General features: G+C 44.3%; 2 protein-coding genes across 3 annotated transcripts in view; one reads left to right on the top strand and one right to left on the bottom strand.

Annotated features, from left to right (window-relative positions):
* The first annotated feature begins 2,209 nt into the window (after positions 1-2,209).
* On the top strand, positions 2,210-5,564 carry LOC144698281 (uncharacterized). 2 transcript variants are annotated; one of them, XM_078570252.1, is made up of 2 exons: positions 2,210-2,492; positions 4,606-5,564. In XM_078570252.1, the coding sequence occupies exon 2, from the start codon at positions 4,715-4,717 to the stop codon at positions 5,414-5,416; it is 702 nt and encodes a 233-aa protein (XP_078426378.1). In that variant the 5' UTR covers positions 2,210-2,492; positions 4,606-4,714; the 3' UTR covers positions 5,417-5,564. The 2 variants fall into 2 exon arrangements, with proteins under 2 accessions (XP_078426378.1, XP_078426377.1); XM_078570251.1 differs by having other exon boundaries at positions 2,210-2,456.
* Positions 5,565-8,371: 2,807 nt separating this feature from the next.
* The window catches only part of LOC144698553 (uncharacterized), an 81,443-nt gene continuing 71,635 nt past the window's right edge, over positions 8,372-18,179 (bottom strand). Inside the window, 1 exon segment of the mRNA XM_078570487.1 lies at positions 8,372-9,768. Within this exon segment, the coding sequence (XP_078426613.1) occupies positions 9,084-9,768 (685 nt within the window). The 3' untranslated portion in view covers positions 8,372-9,083.

Below are 18,179 nucleotides of genomic sequence, written 5' to 3' on the forward strand. Positions count from 1 at the left end.
CAATGCGGAACTGTGTGATAATGAATACAGATGGAGGGAAAACAGTAACAACTTCGCCTCTGGATGGTCTTGAATCACCAACCTTTCGATAAACAGGCAAACACGTTGACCAATTGCGCCACAGAGACTTATGAAAGATCAGCCTACAAGGTATCCCAACCAGGGTGAAGGTGAGTCAAATCTTCAGGTTGCCGCTACCCAGATGACTATCACTCTCTATCTGTTTTATTCTTTCAAAATAAAGGGTGGGGCACTCATTGTGGATACATGGAAACAGTCTGATCCCACCCACTGCTGACACATCCATGTCAACGGGAACCAGCTCTCCTACAACCGGTGCCGTCTCCCTTAAAGCCTTCCCGTGTATTGTGTGTTACCAAATTCTGATTGTCCCGAAGCTGATATTAGGTTTGAATTCCTGATGTGCAGTAACGAGAATCCTTTCAATGTCTCAGATCAGTTAATTTCACTGATAACATCAGAGTCAATGTTCCAACGTCTTAAAGAAGGGAAAGATGCCTTGACCGTCTCTGGTCAGTCGGGCATTTCATCCTTCATTTTCCTCTGATTCCATTCCTCAAAGGGATTTTCTTTTTCTTCTTCAGTTCCCTGACTACACCTGGCAGCATATTTGGATTGAGAGGCAAAATTAACAGTTCGGATGCAGTGCAGTTCTGATGAAAGGTTACAGTCCTGAAATGAAAAGTATGTTTATCTCTCCACAGACGCTACCAGATTTGCTGAGAATTCCAGTATTTTCTGTTTTTATTTGAGATAGCCAGCATCTGCAGTATTTTGCCTTGCTTTAACTCCTTAGTGAAACATATAAGATCCTGAGGGGACTTGACAGGATTAATGTGGAGAGGATGTTGCCTCTTGTGGGAGAATTTAGAACTAGGGATTGCTGTTTAAAAATAAAGGGTCACCGATTTAAAATGGAGCTGAAGCAAAGTTTTTTTTCTCTCTCAGAGGGCCGTGAGGCTTTGGAACTCCCTTCCTGAAAACATTGTGGAAGCAAAGTCTTTGAATATTTTTAAAACGGAGCTGGATATATTCTTGGTAAGCAAGGGGGTGATAGATTATCGGGGGTAGGCACGATACAGATTTCGGGTTACTTTCAGATCAGCCATGGTCTTATTTAATGGCGGAGCAGGCTTGAGGGGCCGGATGGCCTCCTCCTGCTCCTTGTTGTTATGGAAGAACCTATTACCAATAGATTTCGAGATCCATCTCTGAGCTGAAAACATATAGGTAAACTCAAACTGTAAACAGACCATTCACCAGCTGGAAATGGAAAGGGATTCACTCATCATCTCTTTTATCAACACAGAAACACAGTCTCACTGGTGCGAGGCCATTCAGATACTTCATGAGTGTAAAGGGCTTTATTCAGTTTGCCCACATGTTAACACTCCAACTTGAAACGTTCAAAGAGTTTGATCCACAGTCAGGGCATTGCTACTAGCAAGAGGCATTTAATGTTCCATGTTTGGGAGCGAAAAAAAGGCCCCAGCTCACCCCAACTGCTGGGACTCCACTGAGTTGAGGTCTAGCTGTCGGGCTATGTTCTGCTGTTCATTACATCCAGGAGAGAATTATGGTGGAGACCAGACCAATTTGGTCACTGCATCGATTGATTCAAGAATTTTATATCTTGCCCCCTTGGCATCGTATTCTGCTTACAGGGCATATGTTATTGTTGCACATTATCACCTTTGAATGATGGGATGGTCACCCAGCATTCGCTGCGGGGCAGAATGTGCCCTATCGGCATTAAAGCAGCTCTTACACATGCGCATTGCGGTGTGTGTGTGTGTGTGTGTGTGTGTGTGTGTGTGTGTGTGTGTTTAGAGCATGCGCATTGCGTCTGCTTCATGAGCATGCGCAGTACTGGTCTGTGACTGAAGCTGCTCAGAGTAGAGAATGTCGAGTGGAGCAAACTAACAGAGTTAGTGGGTGTGTGAGGAGGAATGGAGCCAGCGGAGTGGGCAGGGAGGCTTCATGAAGATACAGTGCAAGCCGCAGACCCTAAATAACAAGGTTCCAGTCTTGTGTTTGCAGAAAATGGGCCGATAAAGTCTGGATTTCTCCCTTCGCCAGGCAAGGGGTAACGGCCGCCATCTTTATAGGGGGCAATATGCAGCAGGGCGCATGCGCGGTCATCTTGGTTCAGGTAGCAGGAGAAGACAATGTTGTGAATTTCTATCCTGGACTGACAGGGATGGATTTTGGAAACTCCTTTTACAGGGGATTAGAAGGGGAGGATTTACACACAGCAAACTCAAACCAAGAGAATCCTTTCAGAATTTCTGTCCTGGACTGACAGTGATGGATCATGTGTACTCTATTTACTGGATGTTAGAAGAGGAGGGAAACGAGAAACTCAAACCAAACAACACATCAACATCTGAAAGTCACTTGATTCCTCAGCACCTTAATATCACCAGCCTTTGAATGTAAGCATTGAGTTCCAGGTCACTACCAGTCACCGGGTAAAAAATCTCTTCCTCACATCCTCCTTGTGGATCTTGCCTAAAATCTTAAATCTCTATCTCTTAATCCTTTCATGATCAGCTAATGGGAAAAGATTTTATTTAACTACCCCATACATACCTTTTGTAATCTTGTACACTTCTATCAAATCTCCCCTCAATCTCCTTTACACCAAGGGGGAAAACCCCAGTTTCTCGAACCTAACCTAACAATTAAAATCCCTTATCCCTCGAACTATTCTGGCAAATCTACTCTGCACTCCCTCAAGGACCCTCACATCCTTCATATTGTGTGGTGATCACTGGTTTGCACAGACCCAGATGTGTGTGACATCATCACACATCGACAATGACACGGTAATATCGTCCCGCTCTCCGGGTATTTCCTCAACTGGGAAATTTTTCTCTGACTCCAGTGCTTCTGATATCTTTCCCGTTGCAGGCTCCAGCAGGAGAGTTAAAAGTTGGAATGAGTGAAATAGTTTCAGAGGTTAATATTTTTGAATATTCATCTACAATTGAGACCTTTAGTGTTGTGCTCTGTTATCTGTGAGATTTCAATGGCTCTGGGGCTGGTGTGACTCCTTTACTGTGGATCTGAATCCATGTCCACCTATTGCTCTGTTTTACCTGTGCCCTTCCTCATCACCTCTCTGCCATTGTCTAACTTATCCTGCCTCTACTACCGGGTGTGTTTTAACTATGTTTAGTATTCTACTGTAACTTCTGCCAACTCTGTCTAAATGAGGTTGCCACTGCTGCCCACTCCCTCAGCATGTGCTGCTGGCTTCCCAGCTTTATCTTCCCACAGTATCTTTCAGAGTCAGGAATTGTTTTTCCTGTGCTTCAGTCAATTTCTCTTCCGTTCTGAGCTTATATTGACCATCACATACTGCCCACCCTGAAACATTAATTAATTAATTCTGTTGTGTGATAGAACGCTCTAAGATGTTTCATAGGAGTGTTAGAAAGCAACATCTGACAACAAGCCACATGAAAAGATATCAGGGCAGATGAACAAAGGTCTACTAAAAGAGGTAGGTTTTAAGGAGTATCTTAAAGGAGGAAAGAGAAGTGGAGAGGTTTAGGGGGAAATTCCAGAGCTTGTGGCCTTGGCAGCTGAAGGGGGAGACACCAAAGGTGGAGCAGTTAAAATCAGGAATGCTGATGAGGTCGGAATTAGAGAAGTGTAGATACCTTGGAGGATTGTGAGCCTGGAGGAGATTACAGAGATAGGGAAGGAAAGACCTTGCACAAATTTAAACTAAGGATGAGAAATTTAAAATCTAGGTTCTCCTTAACCCAGAGCCTTTGTAAGTCAGTGAGTTCAGGGGTGATGGGTGAACAAGACTTGGTGCGAGTAAGCAGAGTTCTGGATTACAGGGGTGCTGAATGTGGGAGGCCGGCCAGGAGTTGAGTCTAGAGGGAACAAAGGAATGGATGACAGGCTTAACAATTACATAAAGGGATTTGGGGACAGTGTGGGGAAAAAGACATTGATCGGATTGAACGGTGGAGCACGTTTGATGGGCTGAATGGCCTACTCCTATGAACAGTCTGGTTCAGTCTCAGTCAGTTCCCAGGGAGAGGGATGGAGTCGGTGTCTAGGGAGTGAAGGTTTTAGCTGGGACTGAAGACAATGGCTTCAGTCTTCCCAGTAATTAAATGGAGGAACTTTCTGCTCATTTAGTACTGGATGTCAGACAAGTCAGGACGATGTGTGACTTGCAGGGGAACTTGGAGGTGATGGTGTGTCACATATATCTACCCTGGTCCTTCCAGGGGGTGGAGGTTGATGTTTCTGGAAATTTTGTCAAAGTTTTTGTTGTGTTGTAGGTATCCCTTCACCCCCTGCCCCTCCCACCTCTCTCCCTCTCCTCCCTTGTGGGCCAGAGTCTTGTGTAGGCCCAGACTGGGTGGCAGGTTACCTCTCCTGAAGGACATTAGTGAACCAGTTGGGTTTTGATGACAATCCAGCAGTTTTCATGGTCACTTTTTCCTCGTGCCGGCCCCACAAATTCCCAGATTCATTCAGCTCAATTTCATAACCTGCCTTTGTGTTTTTGTGGGTTCTCTCTCACTCCCTTTTTTCTGTTTTATATCAATTTCACAGGGTATTAGAAGGGGAGGATTTATAGTCAGGAAACTGAAACCAAACATCACTTCAGAATTTGATGGAGTCGGCCATTCTATTGTAACCTGAATATCATTGGATTTTGAACATGGAAGGAAAAAACACCATTCTCCGTGGGGAGAAACCGTACACGTGTTCTGTGTGTGGACGAGGCTTCAGCCGATCATCTGGCCTGTCAAAACATAAACACAGTCACAACAGGGAGAAACCATGGAAATGTGGGGACTGTGGGAAGGGATTCAATTACCCTTCCCTACTGGAAATTCATCGGCGCAGTCACACTGGAGAGAGGCCGTTCTCCTGCTCCGAGTGTTGGAAGGGATTCACTCGGTTGTCCCACCTGTTGACTCACAAGCGAGTTCACACTGGGGAGAGACCTTTCACCTGCTCTGAGTGTGGGAAGGGATTTACGGATTCATCCAACCTGCTGACACACCAGCGAGTTCACACTGAGGAGAGACCTTTTAAATGTCCAGACTGTGGGAAGTGCTACATAAGTTCTGGGAATCTGATGTCCCATCAACGTGTTCACACTGACGAGAGACCGTTCAGGTGCTCTCAGTGTGGGACTGGGTTCAGGTGGTCATCTCACCTCACTGAACACCAGCGCAGTCACACTGGGGAGAGGCCATTCACCTGCTCAGAATGTGGGAAGGAATTCACTCAGTCATCCTACCTGCTGACACACCAGCGAGTTCACACTGGGGAGAGACCATTCACCTGCTCTGAGTGTGGGAAGAGATTCACTCAGTCATCCCACCTGCTGAGACACCAGCGGGTTCACAAGTAACTACAGCGATTGGATGTTGTTGTGAAATTCCATCCAGGACAAACCATGTTCATTTGGGGCTGTTTCTGCTGATGTTACTAAACTACAGCCCAGTTATAGGGGTTGATATTCTGGATAAAAGTCAAATAAATCAGCTTTGTGTTCAACTCACCGTGTGTCAAGTCTTTTTAATATCTCTAACACAAGTTAGTTCCTTTGGAAGGGCTCTCCCTCTCCCCTGTCTCCTCCACCCTCACCTCCAACAATAAGTGTGAGGAGTTCATGGAGCCTCTTTGTCACTAAGATTGGGACAATCCGATCATCTGCCTCTGCTGCTTCCCTCCCTTCCACTATCCCACCGGGACAAACTGTCTCTAAAGTTTCCTCTTGTCTGAGCCCTGAACCCACATCTTTCTCCAGTTTCTCTCCCATCTCCCCTCATTCTTCCTAAGCAAAAGATAGAGAGCTATTCCTATAATATTCAATACATTTCTGAAGATTTTATAAGGTTATTCAACAGTGATTTCTTACAGACCTCCCCAGCTTGAGAAGGGAATATCCTTATTGATCTCTCACAACTGATTTCTGACTAACCTCAATATTTCTAAGCTCTGAGCTTGTTTTCCTAATTTCTTGATGACAAACTGTAGATAACATACTAAAGCTACTAGTATGATCAGAATCAGCATCACAAACACTTGAGCTGCCACCAAGAGTAAATGTCAAAACTTTTCGACTAAAATGTGATAACTATCGACTTAGATTCATCCTCCCCACCTGCCGATCATCTCTCTCAATTCTACATTTCTGGAATGTTGTAAATACATCTGGTTCAAACAAAAGTTCATGCACGGACTTTAAAGATTCTCCACCTCTCTGTTCACCCGCGTCCACCTTGTGGATATTTTCTAACTCCAGATTCTATTTCCCTCTTCACTTTAACATTACTCCCTCTGATAGGTACCAGTGTGTTTAATTCAATGCTGATTGTTTTATAGTTAGTTTCACTATGGAGTATATGTTAATGTCCTGATGATTTAAAATGTCTCATTCAATTTTACACAATAATCACTTTAAGTTCTGTTGTCAAGTAGCTGAGCATGTCTGGGACCTGTTCTTCAGTGCAGGGTCACCATGCATTTCCACATGTTAATTACACCACATGTGACATATCACATCTGCACACAGACACCGTATCCCCATACCATGCGGCATGTGCCAACCTATGCAAGTCACTCTTGGTCTTTCAGGTGATCTTATCAAAATATCAATGGGGTGTCTGTCTGAAGATCTTTGCTGATCTACCCCTGCCTGGTTCTGATGCCTTGGATAGTGGCCAGATTATCAAATTCAGTTTCTTTTAAATACAGAGGCAAGGACACAAACATCACCAAGAGAAATCTGTTTACTGGTCTCATCTACACTTTCCTGACTTTCACTAGAATGTACATGTATATCAATTTGAACTATTCTATTGAATTATACCCAAGTGAATTATTCCATTTCCCAATTGGTGGTGAGATTTTCTCTATCTTTTATTCTAAATACGTCATTCCATGAATTACCATTCGATCTCATTCAGGAGCACTCGAGGAACTTTACTGCCCCATTTAATACTCTCATATTATGGTGTTTGTAGATCAGAGACACAAGTACAGATACTTGCAATCAGATTGTAGATCACTCCCATATCTCCCATTCTCAGACAATTTGTCTTGGATGATAACAAATGGGATGAAGCCAAATCTCTAAAAAGCAAAGCTTTTTGTTTAAATTGTCACCAGGCTGTCAGTGGAAAGGGTTAACTTCTCAGCTTGTTAGCAAAGGGGCTGAAGAAACATTCTCAAATGTGCACACTTGTGTCAACTTTATGTAACCTCATTTTCCGATCCAGCATGAACCAAACCCCATTTCAATCTTTGTTTTTCCAATTCTCTTGATATTTTTCTCAGCTTTTCCAAAATGTTATTATTTTCTTCTTTCTTCAGGCACCTTTGCAAATGACGGTAATAATAATGAAGAAAAGTAAAACTGAAAAAGTTCACTTTCACAAGCAAAAGGAGCTTCAACCTTCTGGGACTGAAAAGAGTTAAAGAGGGTGGCGCTTCCCACAGCTTGTGAGCTCCAGATCATAACCTCAAGGCTGAAGCTAATCTTTAGGGAATCCAACTTTTCGATGCCTTTTATAATGATACAAGTTCATTGTGATTCATACTTAAGGTTTACTTTCACTCAGTAATTATAACCTTTCACTTTTCTCAGCACAGAAGCTGGCAGCATTTTAGATTCAATCCCAATTGTTCACTTCTCTTGTAGCTGGCGTATGGAGAAGATCATGTCCACTGTAGATCTGCCAGCACAGAAACCGCACTGTGCTTCTGGATACACTCGCTCTGCAAGTAGATGGAGTCTTTTAAGCCTGACCCTAGTGAAGGACGTCCCTGTGATGCTGAGGAGTGAGATGTCCCTGTAAATGTGACAATCTCCTCTGTCACCTTTCTTTTTGTATATTGTGATCATTCTTCAATCATTCGTGTCCTGCAGAATGGATCCTACCTCCCAACAGAGAGGGAGGTGGTCATGAAGCTGTGACAGTAGATGGGACTTTCTGGGTTGGAGCAGTTCAGCTGGAATTCCATCCTTGCTGGGTGTCTTTCCGCTTGCTAAACAATCAATGGCCTTTTCGAGCTCAAATGGTGAGGGTTCCTCATCCAATTCAACCATGACAGGAAGCTGCAGGAGAGAGTCAAACAGAGACTGGGAGATGTCCTTCTCACAGCAGTACAGCTCACAGCAGTTTCAACCCAGTGGGACATCTGTTTTCTTCTGTGGGTGAGAACTTCAACATCCATTTGGTGATGGTCGGACCAAGCGCCCTCCTGATCCCATCATACACAGCACGTAGATTTCCATTGTCACAGGCAGTTTGGATTAAATGATCTGAGCTGATCCAGTGTTTTTTTTACACAGTATCTCCCTGACTTTTACACGACTGTCTCAGCTACTTGCAAGTTACACAGTGTTCTAGCTGTTGGGTTTATGTTGTAATCGGGTAGGCTTTGCTTTTTGCTTCAATGACAGATTCATCTCTGCTGAGTAGGTCTCAAACCAGTCTTTGTTGTGGGTTCCACCTTTCCCAAATATTGCTGCTGCTGTGTCAGAAATGATTGAACTCAGCGCCTTCCAAGATTCAGCAATATCAGTGTTGACTGATGAAGCTTTTACTGATGTGCCTGTAAAATATTTTACTGTTTTGTTTATGTTCCTTGATAAATTAATTTCATCATGGAGGTGTCTCTGTGTGGAATGTACAAGTCAGTAAGAATTGTCAGCAAGGATTAATCAGTACTCTCTAATTGGAGATGTTAATCAGTGGAACCTCTCAGACATTGAATTGTAGACTTTGCTCCAAAGATAAATTTAGGATTGAAGTAAAAAATCATAATTTTATTGTAATCGAGTTCCTGTTGAGAGTTCTGAAATTAAGAGGAAAGTTCACAGATGGTGCTTTTAAAAAGGGACACTGCAGCTCAGATAATCAGTGACAGATCCAGAAAATTAAACTCCAGCCAGTTATAGGGTTGTTAATATCAGCAGAATCAAAGCTAATACTATCTGACTATCAGTCCTGGATGTGACTAACAGCAGCAATAACAGCAAAATCCAATCCCTGCAGTCACTTGTGAATTCACTGGTGTGACAGCAGGTTGGCTGACTGAGTGAATCCCTTCCCACACACAATGCAGGTGAATGGCCTCTCCCCAGTGTGAACTCGCTTGTGTACTTTAAGATTAGATGAAGACCTGAACCTTTTTCCACAGGAAGTGCAGCTGAATGGCTTCTCCCCAGTGTGAACTTGCTGGTGTGACTTAAGGCTGGCTGACTGAGTGAATCCCTTCGCACACACAGAGCAGGTGAATGGCTTCTCCCCAGTGTGAATTCGCTGGTGTGACTGAAGGCTGGCTGACTGAGTGAATCCCTTTGCACACACAGAGAAAATGAATGGTTTCTCCCCAGTGTGAACTCGCTGGTGTGCAGTGAGGTCGGAAGAATGCCTGAACCTCTTTCCGCAGGAATTGCAGCTGAACGGCCTCTCCTCAGTGTGAATTTGCTGGTGTTTTAGTAGGTTGGAGGACACAGTGAATCCCTTTCCACACATGGAGCAGGTGAATGGCCTCTCCCCAGTGTGAAATCGCTGGTGTCCACTCAGGTGGGATGAAGACCTGAACCTCTTACCACAGTAAGTGCAGCTGAAGGGCCTCTCCCCAGTGTGACCTCGCTGATGTGTCAGCAGAGTGGATGACTGAGTAAATCCCTTGCCACACACGGAGCAGGTGAATGGCTTCTCTCCAGTGTGAATACGTCAATGGCTTCTCAGCAGAGATAGATAATTGAATCCTTTCCCACAGTCCCCACATTTCCACGGTTTCACCATGGTGCTGGCCCCAGTGTGAGTGCGTCAATGAATTTCCAGCTGGGATGGATAACTGAATAGCTTCACACCGTTCTCACATTTTCTCATCCGCACACAGAACACATGTACAGTTTCTCCCCACTGTGAATGGTGCGATGACTTTTCAGGCTGTGTAACTGGTTAAAGCTCTTTCCGCAGTGAGTTCACTGGAACACTCTCACTCGGGTGTCCATGTGTCTCGGCGCTTTTCCAGTCACGCTGATGTTTGAAATCTTTTCCCATAGAAAGAACAGTCAAACATTTCTTCTTCCACATTCAAAGGTCGATTATATTCAGGTCCTGATGAATCGAGTGACTCAGTCAGATGTTGATGTGATGTTTGGTTTGCGTTGCTAATCTACAATTTTGATGATTTACAAATTTGATGATGTTTGGCATCTGAAAATCCATCCCTTCTAAGACCCTGTAAAAGGAGTTAAAAAAAAGTAATCATTGTCAGTCCAGCGTGGGAATTAATAATTGACAATTCCACTTGCTACTGAATTTTTCTTCCTCTCGTCTCCCCTCCCCCACCCCAAGCTGTAAATCACAGTCCCACACACACTCTCCTTCCTGTGATGAGAAATGCAGACCCATCACGCAATCTCCACCATTTCTTTCCTCTCCCAGTTTTCCATCTCCCTCTGATCTGGCTGGGTTCAGTTCTACAGCCCTGCTGTAAAAGGAATTTAAAATCCACTACTGTAAGTCCAAGATTAGGAACTGAGAAGAGACAAACTTTTCCCTTGGTTTGAGTTTGCTGTGTGCCTGTAAAAGGAGTTTCCAAAATCCATCCCTGTCAGTCCAGGATAGAAATGCACAATATTCTCTCCTCCTGCTACCTAGCCCAGCATGACGGCGCATGCGCTCTGCTGCACATTGCCCCTATAAAGATGGCGGCCGTTACCTCTGCTGCACATTGCCCCTATAAAGATGGCGGCAAAGGGAGAAATCCAGATGTTTTCGGTCCGTTCTACGCAAACACAAGACCGGTACCTTATTGTTTGGGGTCTGCGGCCTGCACTGTGTCTTAATGAAGCCTCCCTGTCCACTCCGCTGGCTCCATTCCTCCTCACACACCCACTAACTCTGTTAGTTTGCTCCGCTCGACTTTATCTCAACCACTCTGAGCAGCTTCAGTCACAGACCAGCACTGCGCATGCTCATGAAAGAGACAGCAATGCGCATGCCCCAGTATACTCAGAGACGCGCATACGCAGCGAACTCTGTTGTGAGGATAGGGCACATTCTGTCCCGCAGTGAAAGCTGGGTGAGCGTCCCGCCATTGAAAGACCAAATTGTAGAATGCCTTCATCCTGCAATCATAATACGATCGGTGCCATAGGGGTAAGACGTAAAATTGTTAAATCAATTGATGCAACGGCCACATTGCTCCAGGCTCCACCACAATTCTCTCCTGGATGTTATGAACAGCAGAACAAACCCCTACAGTTAGATCTGAACTCAGTGCAGCCTCAGGAGATGGGACGAGCTAGTGACTTTTTCCGCCTACACATGGAACATTTAAACGTTGTTTTGCCAGTAGCAATGCTCTGATTATGGATCCAGTCCTTTGAACTTTTAAAGTTGGAATGTTGACATGTGGGCAAACTGAATAAAGCTATTTGCACACGTGAAGCATCTGAATGGTCTCCCAACAGTGAGACTGTGTTGCTGTGTCAGTAAATGGAATGATAGAGCGAATCCCTTTCCTTTTCCAGCTGGTGAACAATCTGTTTACAGTGTTAGTTTACCTCTACATTTTCAGCTCAGACATGGATCTCGAAATCTACTGCTAATGGGATCCACATTCTTAGCACTACAAAAGTACAAGGAGCAGGAATAGGCCATAAGGCCCCTCAAGCCTGCTCCGACATGCAATAAGATCATGGATGATCTGATAGTAACCTGAAACCTGTACCCCACCTATCCCTGATAACCTATCACCCCCTTGCTTACCAAGAATATATCCACCTCTGCCTTAAAAATATTCAAAGACTCTGTTTCCACAACCCTTTCAGGAAGAGAGTTCCAAAGACTCACGACCCTCTGAGGAAAAAGAAATTCGCCTCATCTCCGTTTTCAATGGGTGACCCCTTATTTTTGAACAGCTATCTCTAGTTCTAGATTCTTCCACAAGGGGTAACATCCACTCCACATCCGCCCTGTCAAGTACCCTCTGAACCTCATATATTTCACTAATCAGGTAAAGAAAAGCAAAATACTGCAGATGCTGGCTATCTGAAATAAAAACAGAAAACACTGGAATTCTCAGCTGATCTGGTAGCATCTGTGGAGAGAGAAACATGGTTTTCATCAGAACGGCACTGCATTATGCCTCTCAATCCGAAGATGCTGCCAGATGTGGTCAGGGAACTCAAGAAGAAATTTTTTGAGGAATGGAATCCAAGGCGAATGAATGTGAACTGTCCGACTGACAAGAGACAGTCAAGGCACCTTTCCCTTCTTTAAGACGCTGGAACATTGACTCTGATGTTATCAGTGAAATTAACTGATCTGAGACATTGAAAGGATTCTGCACATCAGGAATTCAAACCTAATATTGGCTTCAAGACAATCAGAATACTTGGTAACAGACAAGACACGCAAAGGCTCGAAGGGAGACGGCACCGGTTGTAGGAGAGCTGGTTCCCGGTAACATGGATGTGCCTGCAGTGGGTGGGATCAGACTGTTTCCATGTAGCCATAATGTATGTCCCAAACATTATCTTGGAAAAGGTAAACTGATAGAAAACAATTGTCATTCAGGTAGCAGAAATCTGAAGCTTTAACTCGCTAACACCCTGGGTTAAATCCACATCAGTCTCTGTCGTGCAATTGGTCAGCGCATTCGGCTGTTAACTGAAAGGTTGGTGGTTTGAGACCACCCAGGGATGAAGCTTTCACTGTTTTCTCCCCATCAGCGTTCATCGTCACACAGTTCCAGGCTGTCATTAGGTACTTGTGCTGGAAAGAAACATTTCTGAAATGTTGCCAGTTCCACTGTTATCCGAGTGAGTTCACAGGCAAACGGCTTTTTTCGAATATTCATTTCAAATGTAATGAGACAACAATTAGCCCTACCATGTACCGATATCTAACACTTTGGAAATTTATGAAGTTATTGGATTCAAACAAGCCCATCAATTATTCTCTCTTCCTCAGCTCCACAGTGAGCGAGACAGGGAAAAGCAGAAAAGCAGCAATATTCCGGCCCCGCACTCTCCAATCACCCGCTACCAGCAGAAAGCAGCGACTGCAGCTTCAGTCAGCGGGTTACTGCCCATCCCTGGGACGCAAGATACTCCAACCCGGGTCAAACCTCCCAATACACCGAGCACAGGCTCAGGAAAACGCAGGTAGATTACATCCCAGTTACTCAACCTCCGAGCAGCATTTACAGGATACCCGAGTTAGTGAGTCACAAAGAAAAGTCACACAAACTTTCTAAATATTTTCATTGTAAAATCCCTTCATTTTATTGAAAAGCTGACTGTTGTGAATCTGAAAATGAGCACCATGGGATTTGTGTTACCGAGTGACTTGTTTTCCATTGTTAGTCCGACAGGTTTGTAATGCAACTTGTGCTGGATATTGAATCGAATCCCATTTCAAAATGAGGACACACAGCAGGTAAATATTAAATCCAGGAGCAAACCCTGAGGAAAACGGATTACAATGTTTGGAAGGAGGTGCAGCTGAGAAGAGGAAGCTGTGAGTGGTGTTATTGATGAATGAGTGAAAAGCATTGGATCCTTGGTCAATCATCGTGGCTGAGTGGTGAAAACGATGTTTTTAAAATCCACTGGGGTTTCCCCAGGTAAGTTCACATCTTATCAATTGTGCTTCTCATTATTGCTGATTTCAACCAGGTGTCCACAGAGCTCTCCGATCAATGGAAGAAAAAACATCCTAAAATTCTCCTGATTTTTGGACTCTTACGGGAATGAAGGGCTCTCGGGATCGGGTGTTGTTGCTGGGGATCCGCCATGATCTTATGGAGTGATGGAGGAGGCTTGTGGGGCCTTATGACATATCGCTGCTGCTTTGCTTCTGTTCTATTTGAGTAGAAATAATGGACAAAGCAATGGGCTGTAGCATCCTGCGCTCGGTATCGCAGCTGAGCGGTCGTAGGTGCTGACTTAAGGTCTCACTCTTTATTGATGCGTGGTTTATAACCCAAATGCTGCTGAAATTGCCCTATTGGTCGAAAAAGTGCCAGCTCACAGTTAAAGCAGGTGTTTGCGGGGTTTCACTTTAACAGGAGGAACGAGGAGAGACAATAAAAATATAAATGGCTGTAGAGAAAAGGCGGGGCTGTTGAATTAGCTGAATTCCTCTTCCATGAGCTAGAATTTTCACAATGGGCCGAATAACCTCCTCCTCTGCTGCAGCGGCCTCTGATTTTATACCAACAACACTAATCTGTGCATAGAGCCAGTCGTCGTGGCCGACTGGTTAAGGCGATGGAGTCAATATCCATTGGGGTTTCCCGCTTCTCATTATTCCTGGTTTTAACTTTGTGTCTAGCTCAGTCGGTAGAGCGAAGGCGCGTAATGCCAGGGCCTTGGGTTTGCTCCACGGCGGGCACAGCTTCTTTCAAACAAATAATTCCCCAACCTCATCACTGCGGTTCTTGTGAAATTTGCACATGATGGATATTCACCACTGAAAGCATTTGATGCACAAAAAATTCAAAGCACTTTCACGTCACATCTCTTTCTGCCTCATTTCCAGCTCTCTCTGCTCTTCCAGGAGCTACTTAACCAAACTCAGTCAGTTCGTGTGAACATAAAACACAACGTGATCAGTTTACAGATAACAGGGCAAAGAGACACCAGGAATTTCCTGATTCCCCCAGGTACTGATTACAGGTATGTATACAGTGCCGATTATCCACCGCTACACGCTCCTTCCAGTCTTGTGTACGTTGTTAAGCTTTGAAATTGTTCATATTTTCACACTGGATTTCAATGTGAAGAAAGCAGAGCTGTGATAAGCTTATATTGTTCAGCAGATGTACTGCACGAAGGTACAGAACAGGCTGATGGTAACAGTGCTCTTTGGACAGGGTGAGCTCCAGGGAAGGATTGGCACCATTAATGTGTCGCTCAATTAGTCTCGTGACAAATCTCGCGCTGGAAATGAGAAGAAAACTCACTGAATTTGCTCCGTATTTTGGTTTCAAAAGAGCCGAATAGAAAGTTAGAAAGTACATCTCGCTAGAGCGTGTTATAAAATGGCAGAATGACTGTGAAAGATGCACCCGTGCTGTTGGGAAACATCAAATTATAGAAAGTTACAGCATAGAAAGAGGCCATTCGGCATCGATGAGCTGATGTGCTGCGTTTAAAGAGCAGTTGTGATTGACCCATCAGGAGTGATATCTTTGTCAGTGCAAACAGTAGGGTTCAAAATTCGTCCTTCCCCCATCCATATTTTGCCTCGCGCCACCATCTCGGTGGTCAGCCCTTCTCTTGTCCTCTTTTCCTTCATTCATTCACTCCGCCTTTATCTTTGTTCCCGACCTGTTCCAAGTGTGATATTTCCACCTCGGAGGCAAAACTTCAACTGTCACCCCAAAGATTCTGGTGGAGCTGCGAAATGTTTTCAATCAAAAAGTTCTTAATACCCATTTTAACAAGATCAAAAATCTGAATTCCCTGACCAGGAACCGAACCCAGGCAGTGGCGATAAGAGCGCTGAATTCTGACTACGAGACCACCAGGGAAGCGGTGAAGCTTTTATCAGTTTGGTTTATCGACGCTGCTTTTAACAATGTTTCCATTTTAAATGGAATGAATTCTTCAGTCAATGACAACAACGGTTGCTGTGAGCTGGGACATGGAATTGACAGTGAGGTGAAATGGCCCCACAAGCTGCTCAGGTGTAACTGTCAATTTCCTAAACCCACCAACATCATTACTGCGGCTCCTGTGAAACTGGCAAGGCAACACAGAGCAGACATTCATCACTGAAAGTAACTGACACACATGACATTCTAAACACTTTCATGTCGCATCTCTTTCTGCTTCTGTCCCTGCCTCGCCTCCAGTTCCCTCTGCCCGTCCAGCTCCCAGGCCAATTAGCTGCTTGATGCAGACACAGTCAGTTCATGAACCCAAGCTTTCCATGGAAAGCAGGGTCAGGGAATGTGGGAACCCAGGATTTTAGAAAGAATGAGTTTGCAGATGACATAGTAAAGATAATCTGGGATCTCATCTTCCTGATTCTCCCAAATACTGATAGCAGGAATGTGCACAGTGCCGATTATCCACAGTCGCAGGCTCCTTCCAGTCTTGTGCACATTGTTAACCTTTGAACCCACTCGCAAGAGGGATTATAAAATGGCAGAATGACTGTGAAAGAAGTAACCGTGGTGTTGGGAAACATCAGATTATAGAAAGTTATAGCAAAGAAAGAGGCCATTCGGTCCTTTGTGCTGCTTTCAAAGAACTCTGAAGAAGAGTCACGCTGAATCGAAACATTAATTCTATTTCTTTCTCCAGAGATGCTGCCAGACAGACTGAAATTTTCCAGCATTTTCTGTTTTTATTTCACATTTCCCGCATTCACAGTATTTTGCTTTTATCTCTGGATTTCTAGCCCAGTGACAATGCCAATACGCCATCTCCTGAATGCTGACAAATGAATTAGAAAATACGGATGTGTTTGGGTGGGTTTTTTCCTATTTAAATGATAAATCCTCAGGCGGCAGGATTCGAACCCTTGTGTTCATTTTTAACAACAGATGTAAATTATTGAACATTCACTCACACTTAAATGAGCAAGCTTGGATAATGTTTTTGCCCAGTTTCAAACCGCTGCTCTGCCACATGTGAAATGACCGTGATCCCCACTGCCCTGCACAAACCCTGCGCTGTAAAGATCCCAATGGAGCTGTCTGGAATGTTAAGCTGTGACGTCATGCAGCAGCACTTTGGGTCTTTGTTTTGAAGAAATGAAATTCGGCTGTTCTCATTAGGAATGCTGGAGACAGACTGATCAACAATGTCACCATCAAATGGCACAGCGCAGTAAGAGGACCTAAGATGGAAGCAAAACATTGTAGACGCTGGAAATCTGAAGTAAATACAGAAAATGCTGGGAAAAACTCATCAGGTCTGGCAACATCTGTGGGAAGAGAAGCTGAGTTAACGTTTCAAATCCGTATGTCTCTTCTTCAGAGTCAGGCCGACTCGAAACATTAACTCTGCTTCTCTCTCCATAGATGTTGCCAGACCTGCTGAGTTTTTCTAGCATTTTCTGTTTTTACTTTAACAAAAAGCCCTTCACCCCATCGTATTTGTGCCAGCTATTTTTAAAGACCTAACCAATTCGTCTCAAATTCCTTTTCCCTTTCCTTAAACCTGAGTTTTCCCCCTTTCAATCGTTGTCCATTTCTCGCTTGAAGAAGGAGTTTCTGCAGAATCCATGCACAGTTTGCCTTAGGTAACCAAGTTTCCCTGACCCAATGACATGAAGAGTTGGACTAGGATTCCTCATACAGTTTTCGCTACAATCATTATTTATTTATGCAATTGATTTCATATCGAATTACAAAAGAACTTTACCCTGATCAAGCTGGTCATCATTATTTCTGAGCTGATATATACAATCTAACTCCATTTACTCTACAAACTGGAGAGCTGGATTCAGGTTCCAGTCTCTGGAGGAGTGGGTCTGAATCCCAGCGCACCCAAATTTTCAGCTGCTTCCCACTTTCGGGCATGTTAGGAATTCCCTTTGGGTGAACCAGACAAAAAGTCCAGTTTAATACGGGGAGTGGGGCGGGTTGTGGTCCTTTATCTTGACAGGGTGAACGGGGAGAGACAATGTAAATAGAAATTGGTGTGTGGGAAAGGCGGGTGTGTGGAATTGGTTTAGTTGCTCTTCCTGAGAGCCAGCACAGATACGACGGGCCGAAAGACTTACGTTATAGCCGCCTCTGGTTTAACATGAACATGTTTTACCCAAGGAATTGCGATTAGTCGTGGACGAGAGTTGAGGACGATGTTTCTGACATCCATCGGGGTTTTCCCAATGTTGGTTTGCTGACTGCGGTTCTCGTTGTTCCTGATTTTAACCAGGTGCCAACAGGATTAATTATCGGCTAAATAGAATCAAACAAAAACTCCCGCGCTTTCTTATTTCCATTCATCTGCAAGGATTTGCGAAATCTGCAGACGGAAATGGAACAAAACTGAGCCGGTTAGGTGACATCCTTTCTTTCTGGGTGTTTGTCTCTCCTTAGGCCTCTGTCACTGTCGATGTATATGTCTGTGAGTGTCCCGCTGTGTGTGTCAATGTGGTTCAGTTCCTCATTTTCAC

Source organism: Cetorhinus maximus, chromosome 23 (genome assembly GCF_964194155.1).
Source record: "Cetorhinus maximus chromosome 23, sCetMax3.hap1.1, whole genome shotgun sequence".
Classification (NCBI taxonomy): Eukaryota; Metazoa; Chordata; class Chondrichthyes; order Lamniformes; family Cetorhinidae; genus Cetorhinus; species Cetorhinus maximus.